We start from the raw sequence: 17,821 nt of genomic DNA on the forward strand, positions 1-17,821 counted from the left end.
CCACAGGTGTTGGAATAAGATTCAGAATATAGAATGGCTATACATGAAATAGTAAAAGGAAAATATACAATGATAAAAATGAGTATACATATAGAAAGGAACCTATGGATTTGAGAATAAGAAACATAAGACATCTAAAAATGTAAATTGTTGAAATCCAAAACTCAATAGACTGGTTGAACATATGCAGTAAAGACAGAAAAGAAAATATAATATATTAAAGAGACAAGGAGGCTAGCATGGGAAGGTCTAATCAGAGCCACAAAGAGGATGCTGGGAAGAATCCTAGCCTCTACCCCACATGTCAGCAGTACTCACTCTTCCCAGTTGTGCAAATGAATACACCCACATGTCTCTGGGGGACCGAATCACTTCAATGAAGAACCACTTTCATAAAGACCACGTGAGAAACAAAAATTACTGATCTATTTAATTCATGATTGTGGGAACCAAAAGTCATATAGCAATAGAAAACTGAATTTAAAAGCAAATAAAATGCTAACATCTCATTGGATTATCACTTGAAATGCAAAGATAGTTGCATACTTGAAAATCTGTAAATGTCATAATGTTAACACACTAACAAAGAAGAAAAATCTTGTCCTTTGAGTGCATATATACATATATGTACATATATTAAAATATCCACAGCATCCAACAGCAGGCAGTGCCTTCTCCTCATTTGCTCCTTTGATCTGTTCCTTGTAAGAATCCATGTGAACTATGAATCAGAAAACATGCTTTAGGTTCAGCACTGTGCCTGAGATCAGGGGATACCAGTGCAACTGAGCTAATCAGAATCTTCTGCTTCTCCACAGGTTTATATCTCTTTAGAGGAAAAAGTTAAAGAAAAAGATTAGCTAACAAGGCCATTTGCAAATGTTTCAATCCCATTTAAGAGCAGACTCTATATTTATTTTAATAGCACCACAAATGTCCACTAAAATGTTGATTTGTACTTAAAAAGCAATTCAAATATATATTAATGCCAAGAAGAAGTCTTTTAAAATGACTGCTTAATTCTATGGCTGTAGCATTCAACACAATGTTGTTTGAAACCAACTGACCTTTACCGTTTGGAGCTAGTGAAAGAACACGGATGACTCATTAGTGCACTCACATGAAGTTTTTGCGTAGTGGCTGGCACAATGCTCATTTGCTGTGACTTTAGAATGCACTGGATTGCAAAAAAACCTCTATTATTTTTTTATTTAACTATGTATATAAATAAATCTGAGATCATGGTATGGACAACAATTGAATAAGCTGAATCTCTAACATTACTATCTCCACCAAATAGTAGCTTACAGAAACAAGGAAAAGATGCTAAAATGAATGAGACTGAGGGAAGGGTCCTTTGCGGGCAATGGGCTCCAATCCATGCTACTACCTGCGGTTCTACATTCTGGTAAGGGGCATGTCAATGTTACCTCATTATCAGACTCTTGAGTCTCACCAATACTGACCTGACTTTTACACAGTCTGTACAAGGGGACTTCAATTTAATGAAGCCATGGAAAGCTCTTTTCTCAATATTTTAACATTTATATGAGCCACCAAGAGTAACTAACTTCAATTAAAATAGGATATGAATGAAATTAAATGAGCTAGGGGGTATAAAGTCTAACATGCTTTATCAACCTAACAGCTATTATAAAATAATAATAAAAACTGTTATACCTAACAAAGGCTAATTACTGCACTAATCACCGGGAATGTATCCATAATAATGACAATGATGATCATAATAACACCCAACTAAAGAGAAACAGTAAGTTACTGCCTCGCAGACAAGGGAAATGTCATGAAAAATGATATTCTCATTTTACAAGACTGCATTGTCTTTAGTGGCCATCACCACCCTAGTCCAGACTCCTCCTCTTCCCTGACATTGAATCCATACTGAGAACACCACCACCAAATAGTCACATCCAGAAATAAGCATTATTACACTTGACTAAAAAGAGCCTGGATGAATTTAGGACTTGCCTTTGTGAATTTCTACCTTTCCAGGCAGAGGACCCTGTCTGAGGTGAAGCCTGTCTCAGGAAGGCTCTGATTCCCTTGTCCTTGAACACATCCAAAGTGTTTCCTGTTGCTGCCTGTCCAAGCCTGCTGGAAGACACTAATGAAAGGAACTGGATCAAAGATCCAAACTCGGCAGTCCCCACACCCAGAGTCCCAGTCCCAGGCATCCTCTGTAGGGACATTTTTTGTCTATTCTTTCTCCTACCAACTTACTCACACGGGCCCCCCATTAGGAATAGATGTCATTAGGAAGAAAAAAAATTAGTGTGATTTTGTAAGGTCAATGGTAAAACACAATTAGGACTGATGCTTTTATACTGTGACCTTAAACTAATAAACAACAATCCTGAATATATAAAATGTTTGGGCATTTTAGCAACATGAATAGACAGGGGGAAAGTCAAAATAGTTATAAGGCATGGCATAAGTGTTCCCTTTAGTCTAAGATTTCTCTTCTTAAAGCTTAAGAGAAGGAAGCACTCTCTGGCTCCCATTCTGTTCCTGTAAGAGCAGCAACTGAGTTAATATACAAAGGTACAATGCTCCTACTTTGTGCTAGCCACTATGCTAAGTGCTTACATGCATTATCTGATTTAATTCTCATAGCAAATTTTGTGACTTTTTGATAACTAGCATTATCCTAAGTTTTACGATTAAGAGAGTCTTAGAATGTTGAAATACCTTGCCCAAGGTTACACAAATAGTAAGTGACACAGCTAGAACTCAAACTCTAGTTCACTTAACCCCATGCTATAATGTCTTCAAACATCATTTTATAAGGTTTGGGCAAATGTTTCAATCTTTCCTTCTAATCAATGAACTCCTTCAGGGAAGAATTTATTCCTCATTAATTTTTATATTTCCAGAGCATGAAATAATGCCTAATACAGAGCAGAAATTCAGTGAGTGTCAAATGAATAAGATGACAAATCAATAAACAAAGGAAGGAAGGAATTAATTTAAAAAGGAGACAGAACATTGAAGTTTATGCAAAAAGTTAATTCTGCACTAAGAATACTATTCCTGTGGTTAGTTTTGTGCCTCTGCCTTTCTATTGTAGCAACATATGAGTATTTTATGATAAGCACCATTTTTACTTTAGAATTAAATGAAATGCTTTCAAAAATATGTACTTTACCCAGGGATTTAAATGAACGATTGAAATTCCATAATCAGAACATGACACAACCAAACCAGCATATAATCATATGTTTCCTATAATAAGCTACTTGAAGTGTTCTAATGGGTTACAATTTTGTAATCTAGGCATGAGAGGAAGATCTTTGCTCTTGACAATATTCAACACAAGCACTTCAACTGGCTCTGGATAAAAGAGAAACCCCTCTTTTGCATTGCATACATGCTCTCTTTTTTCCTTATCAGTAAGCAGACAGTCTTAACTGTTACCTTCACATCCTCTGCCATCTTCTTCCAGCTGCTGGCCAGCTTGACATTTGCAATAATAACTGCCAATTGTATTACAGCACTGGTCCTGACAGCCACCATTGTCAATAGTACATTCATTTATATCTGCAATTGAATAGTTAAACAGAATCAATCTCCTGAAACTAAACACACAGAAAGAAATTTCAGTGGCTCTCCTAAAAATGAACCAGCACAGTGACATCATCCTTTGAACGCAGATTAAATGAAATAGACTGGCATCTCATTTTAGTTAGAGCCAATGTACTCTAGGTTTGATGTAAAGAAAGAGACACATTATAATCTTTGGTATCTGAAATGCTACTTTTGAACAGTGAACTGAGGACATGGTGTGGCTTTTCATGTTGCGACATGGATTTTGGAGACTTACAGTACAGATCCAGATATTTCACATCCAAGTCATTGTTTGAGGATGAGTCTGAGAACAGAGACAGAGATTAGAGTCAGGACACTAGGTCACCTGTTTGTTGTTGTCAGTTCCTCAAATAAATAACTGCTGAGCATCTCCTCTTGCATATTCTGCAATGTGCCAGACAATGGGAGGAAGGTGAGCCGGTAGTTCCGTGGTTTCCAAAGGTTGACACCTAGCTGGGATTGAGGATTAACCAAGTATGATATGTTGTGTTCATGGATTGGATATTCCCACTTCTAATCCTGAGACCATACTTATTCTTTCAGACAGAGCTGAATTTTATGTATTCCTACTATCCAACTGTGGCTTACAAGTATTCCAACCTATCTGCAACTTTCACAGTGGCCTGTGAGGTGACTTGTTACCAAGGTTCCAAGGTTCCTTTTTTTTTTCTTGATTGGGGATTGAGCCCAAGGGCTCTTTACCACTGAGCTATATATATCCCAAGCCTTTTAAAATTTATATTTTAAGACAAAATCTAACTAAGTTGCTGAGGTTGACCTTGAACTTGCAATCCTTCCTGTGTCCAGAATTGCTGAGATTATGTGTGCAGCATTGCTCCCAGTTGATTTGCTACTGTAGTTATACTCCAAATGGGCAACTCTACTTCATGTTGACAAGCTGACTTGGATAGATCTTTTCCCATGAGATGAGTGTGCCTGGAAGAGACAGTGAGTGGAAAGTGCATAGGTGAAGGTGGGAGGGAGTGTTAGAAGACCTAGAGAGAGAAAGAGAATGAGTTAGTCAGGAACAGAAGAAGCAAAATGAAAGCAAGACAGAGGAGCTGTGCCATCATAATGTAGCCTGCAGAGAAGGGAACACCTGGATGCAGGAGCAACAAGGTACCAGGCAGAGGGATCTTGACTGTGCCTCTTGACTGGATACCATTGATTTTGTCTGCCCCTCAATGTGCTGATGTTGAGACTGCTTTTACACATTGTTAGTTAACTTTTCATTCAAACTGTGTCTTATACATAGAAAAGTATACAATTCCTAACTACACACTTTAAAGATTTTGCAGAAATAAAAATATATCAATGCAATATTTTTTCTTTATCGTGTGTGTGTGTGTGTGTGTGTGTGTGTGTGTGTGTTGCTGGGGATCAAATTCAGGGCCTTGTGCATGCTAGGAAAGTGCTCTACCACTGAGCTACATCTTAGCTCACCAGTGCAATCTTAACACACCACTGGATCATGACTAGCACCCAAGAAAAACCCTATCTTACTGAAGGTAACTGTCTTGATAATGTATATATAGAATCATACCATAAATAATTTGTGTGTCTCTGTGTGTGTGTGCATGTGTGTGGCTTCTTTTGTCTGTAATTTCCGTTTACAACACATATCATGTTGTTGCAAATACTTATAGTTCATTCATTCTTATTACTGTATATTATTCTGTTCTACAAATATACCACAATATTTGATTATCCATTTCACTGATGATGGACAAATGGCTATTTTTTGATTTGTTTGTTTTTGGCTACTGTGAAAAGTGCCTCTGGTAACATTTCCATAAATATCTTCAATGAACTTATGCATTCCTGTTGGGTAATATATCTGAGACTGGCTTTTCTTGGCCAAAAGGTATGACATGTTCTATTTTAGTAGTTATAGCCAAATTGCCTTCTAAAGAGATTATTCTGATTTACACTCATACCAGCTGTGTATTGGGGACCAGATGCCCCTCATTTTTGCCAACATTTGGGATTTTCTGTTTTTTCATTTCAGCTCTTCTGGGGAGTTTATAATAGCATCATGTTGCAAATTTAATTTGCATTTTCCTGATTATTAATTAGGTTAAGCACATTTTCATGTTATTGGCCATTTGGATGACATCTTGCTGAAATGCTTATTCAAATATTTTGTCCATTTGTTCAATTCTTAAAATATTGGTTCTTTTACTTGTTGGTTTTCAAGTGCAATGTTAAATAGAAGTGATGGCAATGGTCATCTTTGTCTTCCTTCAGATTTTAGAAGGATAGTTTTTAATATTTCCTAGTAGGTTAATGTGTGCTGTAAGTTTGGAGATACAACTATATTTCCATCTCCATCTCCATCTATCTATCTAAAGAGATTAGTTTTATCAATTAAAAATTATTTCCACTTCTTGTTTTCTACATATTTGTATCATAAATAGATGGTAAATTTTATTTACTGCTTTTTGTGAATTTATAATCATATGATCTTTCTTATAAATTCTGTAATGTAATGAATAACATTGATTGATCATTGCATCTCTGAAATAAACTTGATCATGATACATTAATTTTTATGTGTGTGTGTGTGTGTATATATATATATATATATATATATATATATATATATATATATTAGTCTGCTAATATTTTGTTGAGAATTTTGTAATTAAGTTCATTGGAGATTTGCCTGTGCTTTTTGTATAATATTCTTATAGTAGTAGGTTTTGGTGTCCATGTTGTACTGGATATGTAAAACAAATTGGAAGCTCTTTCTCTTTTGTCTCATCTCTGAAGAAACTGTATAATATTGGTGTCATTTCTTACTTAAATGTTTGGATGAGTCCATTTATGATGCTATCTGGGACCTGGGATTGTGTGTTTGTGTGTGTAAACTTATTAATAAATTTAATTTATTCAAAGGGGAACAAAGGGAAGGGAAGTGGGATGGAAAAAGGAAAGACAGTGGAATGAATCTGCCATAACTTTCCTATGCACATATGTGACTAGACCACAGTTAACCTCATCATCATGCATATCCACAAGAAATTATTTTAAAATATGGGTAAATTACAGAGAGATCAGCAGAGAAGGGGGAAGGGGTGGGAGTAGGGGAGGGGAAGGGGACATACTGGGGACCTAATTAGAACAAGATACATTCCATGCTTTCATAATTATGTCAAAATGAGTCTACTGTCATGTATAACTAAGAAGAACCAATGAAAACGATTTTAAAAATCAATTTATTGACTATATATAATATTTAGTTTTTAATTTAAACATGTTAGAAAAGTTATGTTTTGAGAAATTTATCCATTTAATATAAATGTTCCAGTGCACTGTTGTTAAACTCTTTATACTATTCTCTTACTCTCTTTTGAATATCTGTCCAACTTGTAGTTAGGCCCCCTTCCCTATAGTTGAAATTCATAATATGTGCATCCTTTCTCCTCCTCCTTCTTCTTCATACTAGAAATTGAATCCGGGGGTGCTAAACCACTGAGCCATATCCTCAGCATCCCCTCCCCGCATTTTTAAAATTTTACTTCGAGACAGTCTTACTAAGTTGCTGAGGCTGGCTTTGAACCTGTGGTCCTGCTGCCTCAGGTCCTGAGCTGCTGGGATTATAGGCATGCGCTACCATGCATGGCTCCTCTTTTCTCCTTGACCAGTTTTATAAGGGAGTTATCAATTTTATCTTCCCGTCTATCATCTCTCTATTCTGTCTCAGCTCTCTATTTTAGCTATCTCCCTCAGCTCTATATCATCTGTCTGTTTTCCAAGAAGAAGTTGTTTGTTGGCTTTATTAGTTTTTCAGTATTGCATATTTTCCCATTTAATTAATCTGTGCTACAATCTTTACTATTGCTTTTCTTCTACTTTGGGTTTCTCACAAGAGGGAGATTTAAATTGTAGCTTAGTTTTTCTTCTTTTAAAAATATTTCTGGTTATCTATCAACATGCACCTAGCTACCCCAACAGCAAATGATTTAAAAAGACAATTGATTGTTACTATTTTTCTCATTTCTGGGGATTGAAGGCTTAGCTGGTTGGTCCTCACTTGTGGTCCCACAGTGGCAGATGGGACTGTACTTATACACAGGCTTTTCATTCATCATGCTGGGATAGGGCTGCAGTGGTTGGGACATGTGTGTGGCTGGTAGACTGTTTCCCTCTCTCTCCATGCAGCCTCCCTGCTTAATAGTCTTGAGAGTTCAGATGTATTTTATGGTAACTATCATTCCCCTGAAGGACCATTCCCAGAGATCCAAACAGAAGCTACATGCTTCTTAGGATCTAGAAGTCATATAGAATCACTCCTCAGATATTTATTGACTAAGTCAGTCACAGGACAGCTGAGAATTCAGGAACAGGAGCAATACCTCCTCTGAACATGGCCTTGCTGAACCCAGTGTATTGCACCAATGTGTTCATTTGACGTGATATATTTTCCTAAAAATAAAGTATTAGCTATATCCCACAATTTCTGATATGTTTTATTTTAATTATCATTCAACTCAAAATATTATATAATCTACACTGACATTTCTTTCTATGACTATTTAAAGGGTATGTTGGGTGTTTTTCAAATCTTTGAGGAAATTCTAATCGTTATTATGAAATGCTAGATTAGTACCATGAACAGAGAATATACTCTGTGTAAGTTCAATTCTTCAAAATTTTCTAAAGCTTGATCATGCGAAATTAACACATGATCAATTTTGGCTAAAAAAATTATATTTATTGGAAAAAAAATGTATATTCTGCAATTGCCGGATGTGTTTCTTGTATGTAGACATGTGAAAATATATACAAATAAACAAAACATATACACACACACATTTATTTGTATATATTAAATGCATATGAAAATGCATATGAAAATCCATTAATTACACTTTTAACTACATTAATTTCATTATTTTATGGATTATCTTTTATGTTAATTTTACAGTTAGTGAAAAAGCATAGTAAAATCTTTCTGATTTTTACATTTGTCCTTTCATACACACAATTTTTGTTTTGTCTAATTTGAAGCTTTGTTTTGAGGTGCATACAGATTTAGACTGAAACAGCATTCTAGTAGATAAAACCCTTTGTTATTATAAAATGTACCTCTTTAGATTTACCAATGTTTCTTTCATTAAAATTGACTTTTTATGATGTTGGTATTGTTGTATAAGTTTTCTTTGGGTTAGCGTTTGCCTGAAATTTCTTTTTTTTTTTAAAGTTTACTTTGAACCATTTTCTGTATTCATATATTTGAGAAAATTTCTCTCAACATTTTCTATAAATTTTATTTTAACATGTTAAAATGTTATTTTAATATATTCTATGTCTTTTATTAGACAAAGTAGAGTTATAACATAGACTTTCAATGTAATTACTGACATGTTTGTATTAAATTTACCAGTTTACTATTTTTCTAACTTTCCCATATATTTTATGTTGCTTTTACCTCCATTATTTTTTCTCTTTAAATCTATTTTTTAGTGTTTATTTGCCCTCTGTTTAGATTGTCAGCCATATATTGCTTTATTGTTTTTTCAGTAGTTACCCTGGATATTACAATCTCTATTATGAAAGTCTAATATAATTTGTATTTTAACCACTTCCAGATAATGCTAGAATCCACACTTCAACTCCCTTAATCTTGAACTTCTTATATTATTGTTATCATGTATTTTAATTTTATATATTTAGATAACATGGACTTTATTATTGCTATTTTGAATAACTGGTAGCCACTGTGGTTTATCTACATATGTATATTTTCTGGTACTTATTATTGCTTTCTGGATTTCTGTGCTTCCTTCTGGAACAATGATTCTTTTGTCTAAAAATTGTCTTAGTCTTTTCATATGTATCAGCTGGCAAAAATTCTTCAGGTTTCTTTTTTGTCAAGAAATGATATTTTTTAAACTGAATTTTTAAATACAATTTTTTTAGAACATTTTTAGATTCACAGAGAAGTTGCAAACATAATGCAAAATTGCTCTGTACCCCATGTATCCCATATTCTTCTATTAGAAATATCTTACTTTATTATGGTCCATTCATTATAACTAATGAGTCACTATTGACATTTATTATTAAATAGTTCACACTGTATTCAGATTTCCTTAGTTTTTACAGTTCCCTTTTTTTTTCTGTCCTAGGATTCCCCTCTGAATGTGATATTACATATGCTTGTCATATTTCTGTAGATTCCTCTTGGTATTAAGTTTCTCAGGCTTTCCTTGTTTATGATAACCTTGCATCTTAAGGAAGACTATTCATTTTGTAGAATTACTCTCAGCTTGAGTCTTTTTAATGACTTTTTCTTATTTTACACTGGCATTATGTGTTTCAAAGAGGAAGATCAGAGAGGTGAAGTGCTAGTTTCATGTCAACATGACAACACTGTTAATGTTGACCTTGACCCCCCTGGCTGATAAAGTATTTGTCAGTTTCTCCACTTTATAGTAGTAAAATTATTCAATTTTTTCCCCTTTTTAATTTGTAAGTTTTGGAAAAAAGTCATGCACAGCTCACACCTCAGGAGTGGAGAATTAAGCTCCCCTTCTCCAGAGTGGGTATCTACATAAATAATTTGAAATTCTTCCATACACAAATTTGCCTGCATTTCATTTACTGTAAATTAAGTTTTGCAGAATATTTTAAAGTGGATAGAACTGTAGGTTGACAGTTGATTCCTTAAACACTAAAAGTCATTCCATTATCATTTAAATATCCTTTTGAAAATCATGCGACTGATTTTTTTCTACTTTTGAGATTTTCTCTTTGTTTTTGTTCTTTATATAGTTGACTAGTATGTGCCTTGATATATTTTCTTTGTGGTTTTCCTCCATGGAGTTTGTAATGCTTCCTGATTTTGTAGTTCAGGTCTTTCAGTTTTAGAGAAATCGCTCCCACTATTACCTGTTCAAATATTGCTTTTGCCTTATTTCTCTATACTTGCTTGCCTTATTTCTCTGTACCTCCATACCCATGTTTTTGAGCTCTGTTATCTATATATCAATTGTCTTGTGCTATTTTCTGTTTTAATATATTATGTACATATTTTTGTTCCTGGCTTCAGTCTAGATATAGTTTAGTGACCTGTCTTCCAGGTTATCAATTCTGTTATCAGCTGCTTATAATATCAGTTAATCTCATGTATTTACTATACACCATCTTTTTCCTTTCCATTATTTGAACTTTATTTTTAATATATATATTATCATTTTCAGGTGAAATTTTCCAAGTTGTCATCAATTTTCTTGCACTCTTCTTTGCATTGTTTTATGACAATGGAATTGAACTTTGTAGACATTTCTTTCTTGCCATCTGGTCAATGTTGAGCCTTCTTAGTAGAGTGCATTGGAGGAAGGCTGCAGGAGGAAGTCTGCTCACTTTGGTGCCAATGCTTTATGTTTTTCAGACTCCTGTGTTGCACCTGTGATCAGGCTGCTGCTTTGTCAGGGAGAAGCATCTTTACCAGTAAGCAGTAACCCTCCTAGTGGTGAGTGGGGAGCTTAGTGGTACATAACTTCCATCCAGTCTCACTAGTGCTCCAGAAAGCAGCTTCCAATGAATCTTTCCACCCACCACAATGGGCAGATTCCTGCCACACCCTCTCTCCTGTGAGAGCTTACTTTCATCCTGGTTTGGGGATTCCATTCTTGGGTGTTCTTGAGTCCTAGACACAGTGGCTACTATATATCTGCCATTCCTGTATTCTTCAATGTTCTCTTTACCACTCTTAGTATTTCATATCCAGCTTGTAATAAATAATTCTTTATGATGTTTTTTTCTCTGACCAACTCCCTGCTGTTATTTTAGTCACTTGCAGGACCTTGAATGATATGCCTTTCCTCCAGTACCATGATCCCTCAAATTTTAGCTTTATGCTAGTTTTGAATTTATTTTTGGCTTCCATGTTCATTTTGAACTCATTTGTTTTCATACCAATGAGGCCGCAGACTTTTCAGCCTACTTGTTCTGCCTATTTATAGAAATTTTATTTTCATATCTTTCAGCCTTTCCACTATGTCACTTATGAATTGATCCCTCCCGTTTTGGGAACCTCACCTCATGGATTTCCTTGGCTGCAATGATATTCTCTGATGTCTTCCAATGCATGATTCTGATTTTAGATCTAACTGTTTGGTTGTTCTCAGTAAGTGAAACAGTTTGCTACTATTTAGCTAGGAAGAGAATGCCTATTTATATTATTTCTCAATCCTTGTGTTAGTCAGAATTTCATCCTGATGACCAAAATACCTGACAAGAGCAACACAGAGTAGGAAACATTTATTTGAGTCATGATTTTAAAAGTTTTAGTCCATGGTTGGCTGACTCATAAGAAAGAATGTCATAATGGAAGGGTATGGCTGAAGAAGGCAGAGGCTAGAGAACAAGATAGAGATTTCAAAGGCATGTTCCCAGCGACATACATCAACCATGCCTCACCAGCCCACAGTTTCCATTTAGTAGTCCACTCAAATTATTAATCCATCAAATGGATTAATCCACTGGTAAGGTTAAAGCCCTCATGATCCAATCATTTCCTAAAAGCCTCGCCTTTGCACATCACTATATTGGAGACCAAGACTTTAAGTACATGAACCTTTGGGGGACATTCCAAATCTAAACCATAATAACTCTCCTTACTTTTACTTAAGACTATTCCAAAGAAAATGCCATTTACTGAGACTTATGTAGTTGTTTATCTTTCTTACATATGATTCATTCAAGAAGCCAGGATTTTGTGACTCATAAACATAAGTAATTAACAATGAATATAAGACTTTATAATTAGGTCTTGTGCTTTGTGCTGCAGAATATCATCATAGAGAAAAAAGATTAATGAAGGTTGACTTCCCAAGGAACATCAGGGTATATGTTTTAAAATAAATTTGCGTATAACTTGCCAAGCTTAGTTTTCTGAGAAAGAGGAAATATGTTGTGATATCTCAGGTATCAAGAGTCTCATGATGCCACTTTTAAAAATTTATCTAAAAATATATTCAAAATGATGTAAGATTTAAACAAAGTTAGTCACCTTTCCTAAATAATATTTTGCAGATATAATGAACTAATGAGACTATATGAAATTATGTTTATTCAGAAAAGTATGGTCACCAAAAAGAACACTAAAGATCATATGCTTTATGTGTGTGTGTGTGTGTGTGTGTGTGTGTGTGTGTGTGTGTGTATGAAGTAAAAACGTTTGCACCAATTTAAATGTTCATCAATATGGGAAGAATAATTAAGTAAATTGAATGTATTACATCAATGCAGTCTCCAGCAGTGATTTTTTTTTTCAAAAACTGCTACATTTTTTTTCCATCAATTTCTTACTAATGTTGACCAGTACTAAAATATAACACCTAATGTAAAACCATGCTCTAGCAAAATTACTTCACTAGAAAACTAAGTAAATGTGGCTCATTCAACTTGCTTCTGCTTGGTTTTACTTGAATTATAGAATTTTTTTTAAAGTAATATTTGGTTTTCATGGTTCTGAACAGAGTTTTCTTGAAAAATAATTTATACTTTTGGATCAAACACATGCATTTCACATCCACACAGCCTATTCTTTCACACTGAGCAACCTCATTTATTCGTTTGACTGACTCTATGATATAAAAGGCTTGGCTTCATGTCCATAAGGACCCACAGGGCTGCTTCAGGAAAGGTCTGGGCAGGGAGCAAAGAGGCTGAGGGGGAGGATACCCTAGCAAATCAAATCCAGTCCATGGGTGAAAGCTGCTCTAATCCACTGTGCACACCGGGTAGCTCTCTACTTAAAATATATCTGAATAAAGTAACTGCTTTTCTATTAAAAAACATTTGAAAAATTTCTTCCCTTAAACTGTCATATCTGATTATAGGGGAGATGAATGCAATGCCTATTACTCATAATGTATATGAATATGTATATATCTGTAAGATAACATGAGAGAGAACTATTAATAAAGATGCTCAGCTTTAAGTCTGAAATATTAAAATAATAAATATTATGTGCAAGGGACCCTTTCTGTAGGTTTATTTACCTTAAACCTAATAATTATGTACATTATTAACAAATGCAAAACTAAATTGGCCCCTTGCCTTCAGAAAACTCACAAACTGCTAATATTAAACTTGCACATTGGCAGGGGTTAAGAAATAAAAGATAATTAGAGGTTTTGTTGATCAAAGTAATTAGTGTATAAGAATGATACAGACTTAAAGTCTCTTTCTTTTGCATGAGGAAAATTTTAGTAACAAAACTGCTAAAAATATTTCACACATATATTTTGTATTTTTTGGAACTAGAATAACACCAGGAATAGAAAATATAAATCAATATGTGCATACAAACTTTAAAATTTCCCTTTCAGAGTGTCCAAAATTCAAAGACAAATGAGAAACGAAGATAACAACATTGACACAAATAAGGCAAAGGTAAAAAACATTTACAATTATAAATAAATTTACATTTATTTAATATATATTACATATATCATTATATAAAATGGGAAAATATGAACATTCCCAAACAGAAATTTGTTCTAATGAAATAAAATAAATTGAAAAAAAGTCAAATTTACAAATGTTCAATGTCAAATGCTATTCAGTTGCATTAGTAACCAAAAAAATTAAGAGTAAAATAAAGTCAATACTATTCTTCCATTATTGGATTTATAAATATTAAAATATTAAAATCAGTGCTATTACTCATGGGTGGTCAGGATGTAGCATAAAGACATATCATACTTTGCTATTAAAAGCACAAGTTAGAAATAACAGAGATTAAAGTGGCTACAAATATCAGAATATGCATGTACTTTTCTCCCCAGCAAATCCACTTTTAAGAACAAATCCTAAGGATATAATCACACTGTGCATAATGGTTTACATATTTTTTTAAAGAGAGAGAGAGAGAGAGAGAGAATTTTAATATTTATTTATTTATTTATTAGTTTTCGGCGGACACCACAGGAGGAAAAGTAGAAACTACCTGGATAGCAAACAATAGAACTTTAAGAAAAGTTTAATGTATCCAAGTCAAGGACTATCATACAGTAATTAATAATAATTTTCCTGAATAACATTTATTTACATTTGAAAATGTTTTTTCCATATAAAGGGTGTTTTTAGTTATATTTACATACATAAGGTATTCCCATATGTATCTATATATATATCTAAACTATTTGTGCTTTGAAACACATAGACAAATATGCTAACTTTTAATGAAATGATTATAGATGGTTTCTTGTCTTTTTTTTTTTTTACTATAATCATTATATAATGATTATAGATGGTTTGGGTTTTGTTGTTCTGTACTTGCTTGATTCCCAATTTCTTTGTGATAAGTATTCTTTCAGAAAAAAAAAAAAATCCCAGCAAATGAACAGTAAAAATTTCTTTAAAGTTAAAACTAAAAGATTCCTTCTATCTTCCTTCCTTTTGTATATATTCTCTGCCATGGTGTTCAATGATATTAATTTTAGTCCAAATTCTGAATTTACTTATGTTTTAGAATATTTAACAGAATATGCAGTGTGAATTTTTAAAAATAAATAATCTTCAAGACAGTGTATGTGTGTCTGGGTGTGTGTTATTGGGGACTGAACCCAAAAGCTTTCTGCACTGAATTACATCCCAGACTTTTAAAAAAAAATTATTTTGAGATGGTACCTCACGAAATTGCTGAGGCTGGTCCTGAACTTGCCATGAACCTGCCTCAGCCTCCCAAGCAGCTGGGATTATAGGCTTGGACCAACATGTATGGCAATCTCCAAGATTTTGATTAAATTGTTTCCTAAAGAACTAAAAGCTGCTCAATGGTACAGAAAGCCTGCATTCTTTCCAGTCAATTTTCATGACCAAGGCTGTATCATCCATCCAGTTGGATGCTCCACACTTGAGAAAGCAGAAAGGCATATGAATGCTTTTGTGCTCTGGAAGACTCTCCAGATGCAAATGATGATGCCAACATTCTAGAATATCCTCAGTGGAAGGCATGTAAGACACTATGTATTCCCCTGAGAACTCAAGCCACATTTATATGCTGAAGATTTGATAAAACAAAAAGATGTCACACTGTCTATACCACAAACCTCCTGTCAGGACTAAAGTAGAATCCTTTAAGGACAACTAATTTTAACAGGCAGGCAACCTTCCTGAGTAGCCGCAAATTTCTAATGGAATGACTCTTGTCTAACTTCAGTTGGATCTTGATCTGTCAGGGCACAAATGAGTACAAGAGTCAACACCTTTGTGAAAGGTTTCTCTCTAACTTCATACATCTTAAAATTGTCATATTTATGGTAGAAAAAGGAAGAAAGAAAGCACTTATAGGGCTATTGTGAGAATCAAATGATACATGTTAAAAATGCTTAGCATAGTTTCTTGAATAGAAAATACCTTATAAATTGTAGCTATTATTATCATTAGCTAAACATTACTATTATTATTTTCCTACTTAAAAATGCAAGTCCAGTTCATAGAAGGTACTCAGTTGCTTTCTTATTTAATTTTTATTGAACATGAATTCAATTTCAATATGCATAGAATTATGAATTCATAGGAAAATATGTAATACTTCTTGATACATAACATGGAAAACTCAAAATTAATATGTCTTTTCCTCTGATATTATTATTGTCATGCAATTATGCTATATGTATGTATAATTTAAATATTTTTAAATATCATCTGAATAAGCCAGCCAGAAGTTAGACTCCTTGTTCACTGGTCAGTTACATATTGACATTAATAAATGAGAAGTATATACATAAATCTCCCATTCTGTTGTTTTCCACTTTGCTTTTAAAAGTAAATAAAAACATGGCACACATTTGGTGGAATTGTGTACTCAGAAATAAATAAATGAAAATATAAAGTTGTTGTTATCAGATGAAAATAAGTGTTCATAAGTTAAAAATTTGAAAGCCATTGGCTTTGAAGATAGTTCTGAAAACAGGGCCAATACTTAGGATTTAAATTGCACTTTTATAAGATACTCATGGTATGATGGATTTCAGGCTGTTTCATGTGTCCAATGTCATTCAAGGTTGCAAATAAATTTGGTCTTTCAAAAGCAAGATGAATGACAAAAATTCTCTGACATATAGCAAATCTTCCAGGTTAGTCATGACAAAAGTTCAATGATATCATCAAGGCTATCAATCCATCTGTAATGACATACTACAGGCTCTTCAAGAATTAAATATGATGTTTGCAAGAGCAGTGTTGCATTTCTGCTTATAGGACAAAATGATACAATAGAACTGCAAATAAATATAAGGTCTCTAAAATTAGCTACACAAATTAGCTCTAGTTTTCTACCTTTAAAGAAAATTCTGAGGGTGGGGTTCCTTATATTTGATTGTTTTCCTAAAACAGGCTTCTATTTTAAGTTGTGTGCTCCATTCAGTATGTGGCTGTATAGTCTTATTGTATAGTCTTATGTGGCTGTATAGTCTTATATTGCATTCAAAATCTTGGCAAATAAAGTGAACAGAGGGGACCACAACACAGAGAAAAAACGCAAAATGAGAAATGTTTTAATTCAAACCAAATATATTTGACCCAACTTAGTATGTGTATTTTTGCTTTATTTTCAAAGAATTTTTGTTTGCCTTTTGAAAATTATCTGGAAGTGTATAGCATCTTGCTTAACACAGTCATTTTCAAATCAATAGGTTTCATGAAGTGAGAACCTAAGCTTCTTATTGCAATTAGCATTTACATCAAGTCAGTCAATTTTTCTTAGGTACCACACTTAATGTCATTCTCTTTAGGTTAAAGTAAGCTATGGCATTCATTTACATCACTGGAAAATTCACAAATGCCCCAATGTCCTGTAACTTTATAACCTCATTGTTGAAACTATAGATGTATATATAAAATGTACTAAAAAAAGGTCTATCTGAACAACTTAGACAATGCCAATGGAATAACTTCAATACATGGCTTTAATTCTAGGATTTTCATTAAAATGATGCAGATGTGGTCCAGTTCAAGACTGGTGTAGCTCACTCTATTTCAGTCATTAGAGGACAAAAAGAAACTCAGAACAAAAATCTTGACCTTCATAGTCTCCTGAGGCCCCACCGAGTTTCTTCGTACACTATTCATTACAGATGGTGGAGATAAAGAAAGGAAAAATGAACAATCACAGCCATCAGACAACAGAATATCAAAAACTTCAGGCTCTGAAAACCAGGTTTGACTCTTTCTTCTACCATTTCTGTGAAAT

General features: G+C 33.8%; 1 protein-coding gene across 1 annotated transcript in view; it reads right to left on the bottom strand.

Annotated features, from left to right (window-relative positions):
• LOC143407899 (EGF-like and EMI domain-containing protein 1) overlaps positions 1-17,821 on the bottom strand; it is a 607,825-nt gene that overhangs the window by 235,737 nt on the left and 354,267 nt on the right. The window contains exon 5 of the mRNA XM_077110345.1: positions 3,436-3,558. Coding sequence (XP_076966460.1) covers positions 3,436-3,558 — 123 coding nt within the window. The remainder of the gene's footprint in view (positions 1-3,435; positions 3,559-17,821) is intronic.

The sequence above is a fragment of the Callospermophilus lateralis genome, chromosome 10, assembly GCF_048772815.1.
Source record: "Callospermophilus lateralis isolate mCalLat2 chromosome 10, mCalLat2.hap1, whole genome shotgun sequence".
NCBI lineage: Eukaryota > Metazoa > Chordata > Mammalia > Rodentia > Sciuridae > Callospermophilus > Callospermophilus lateralis.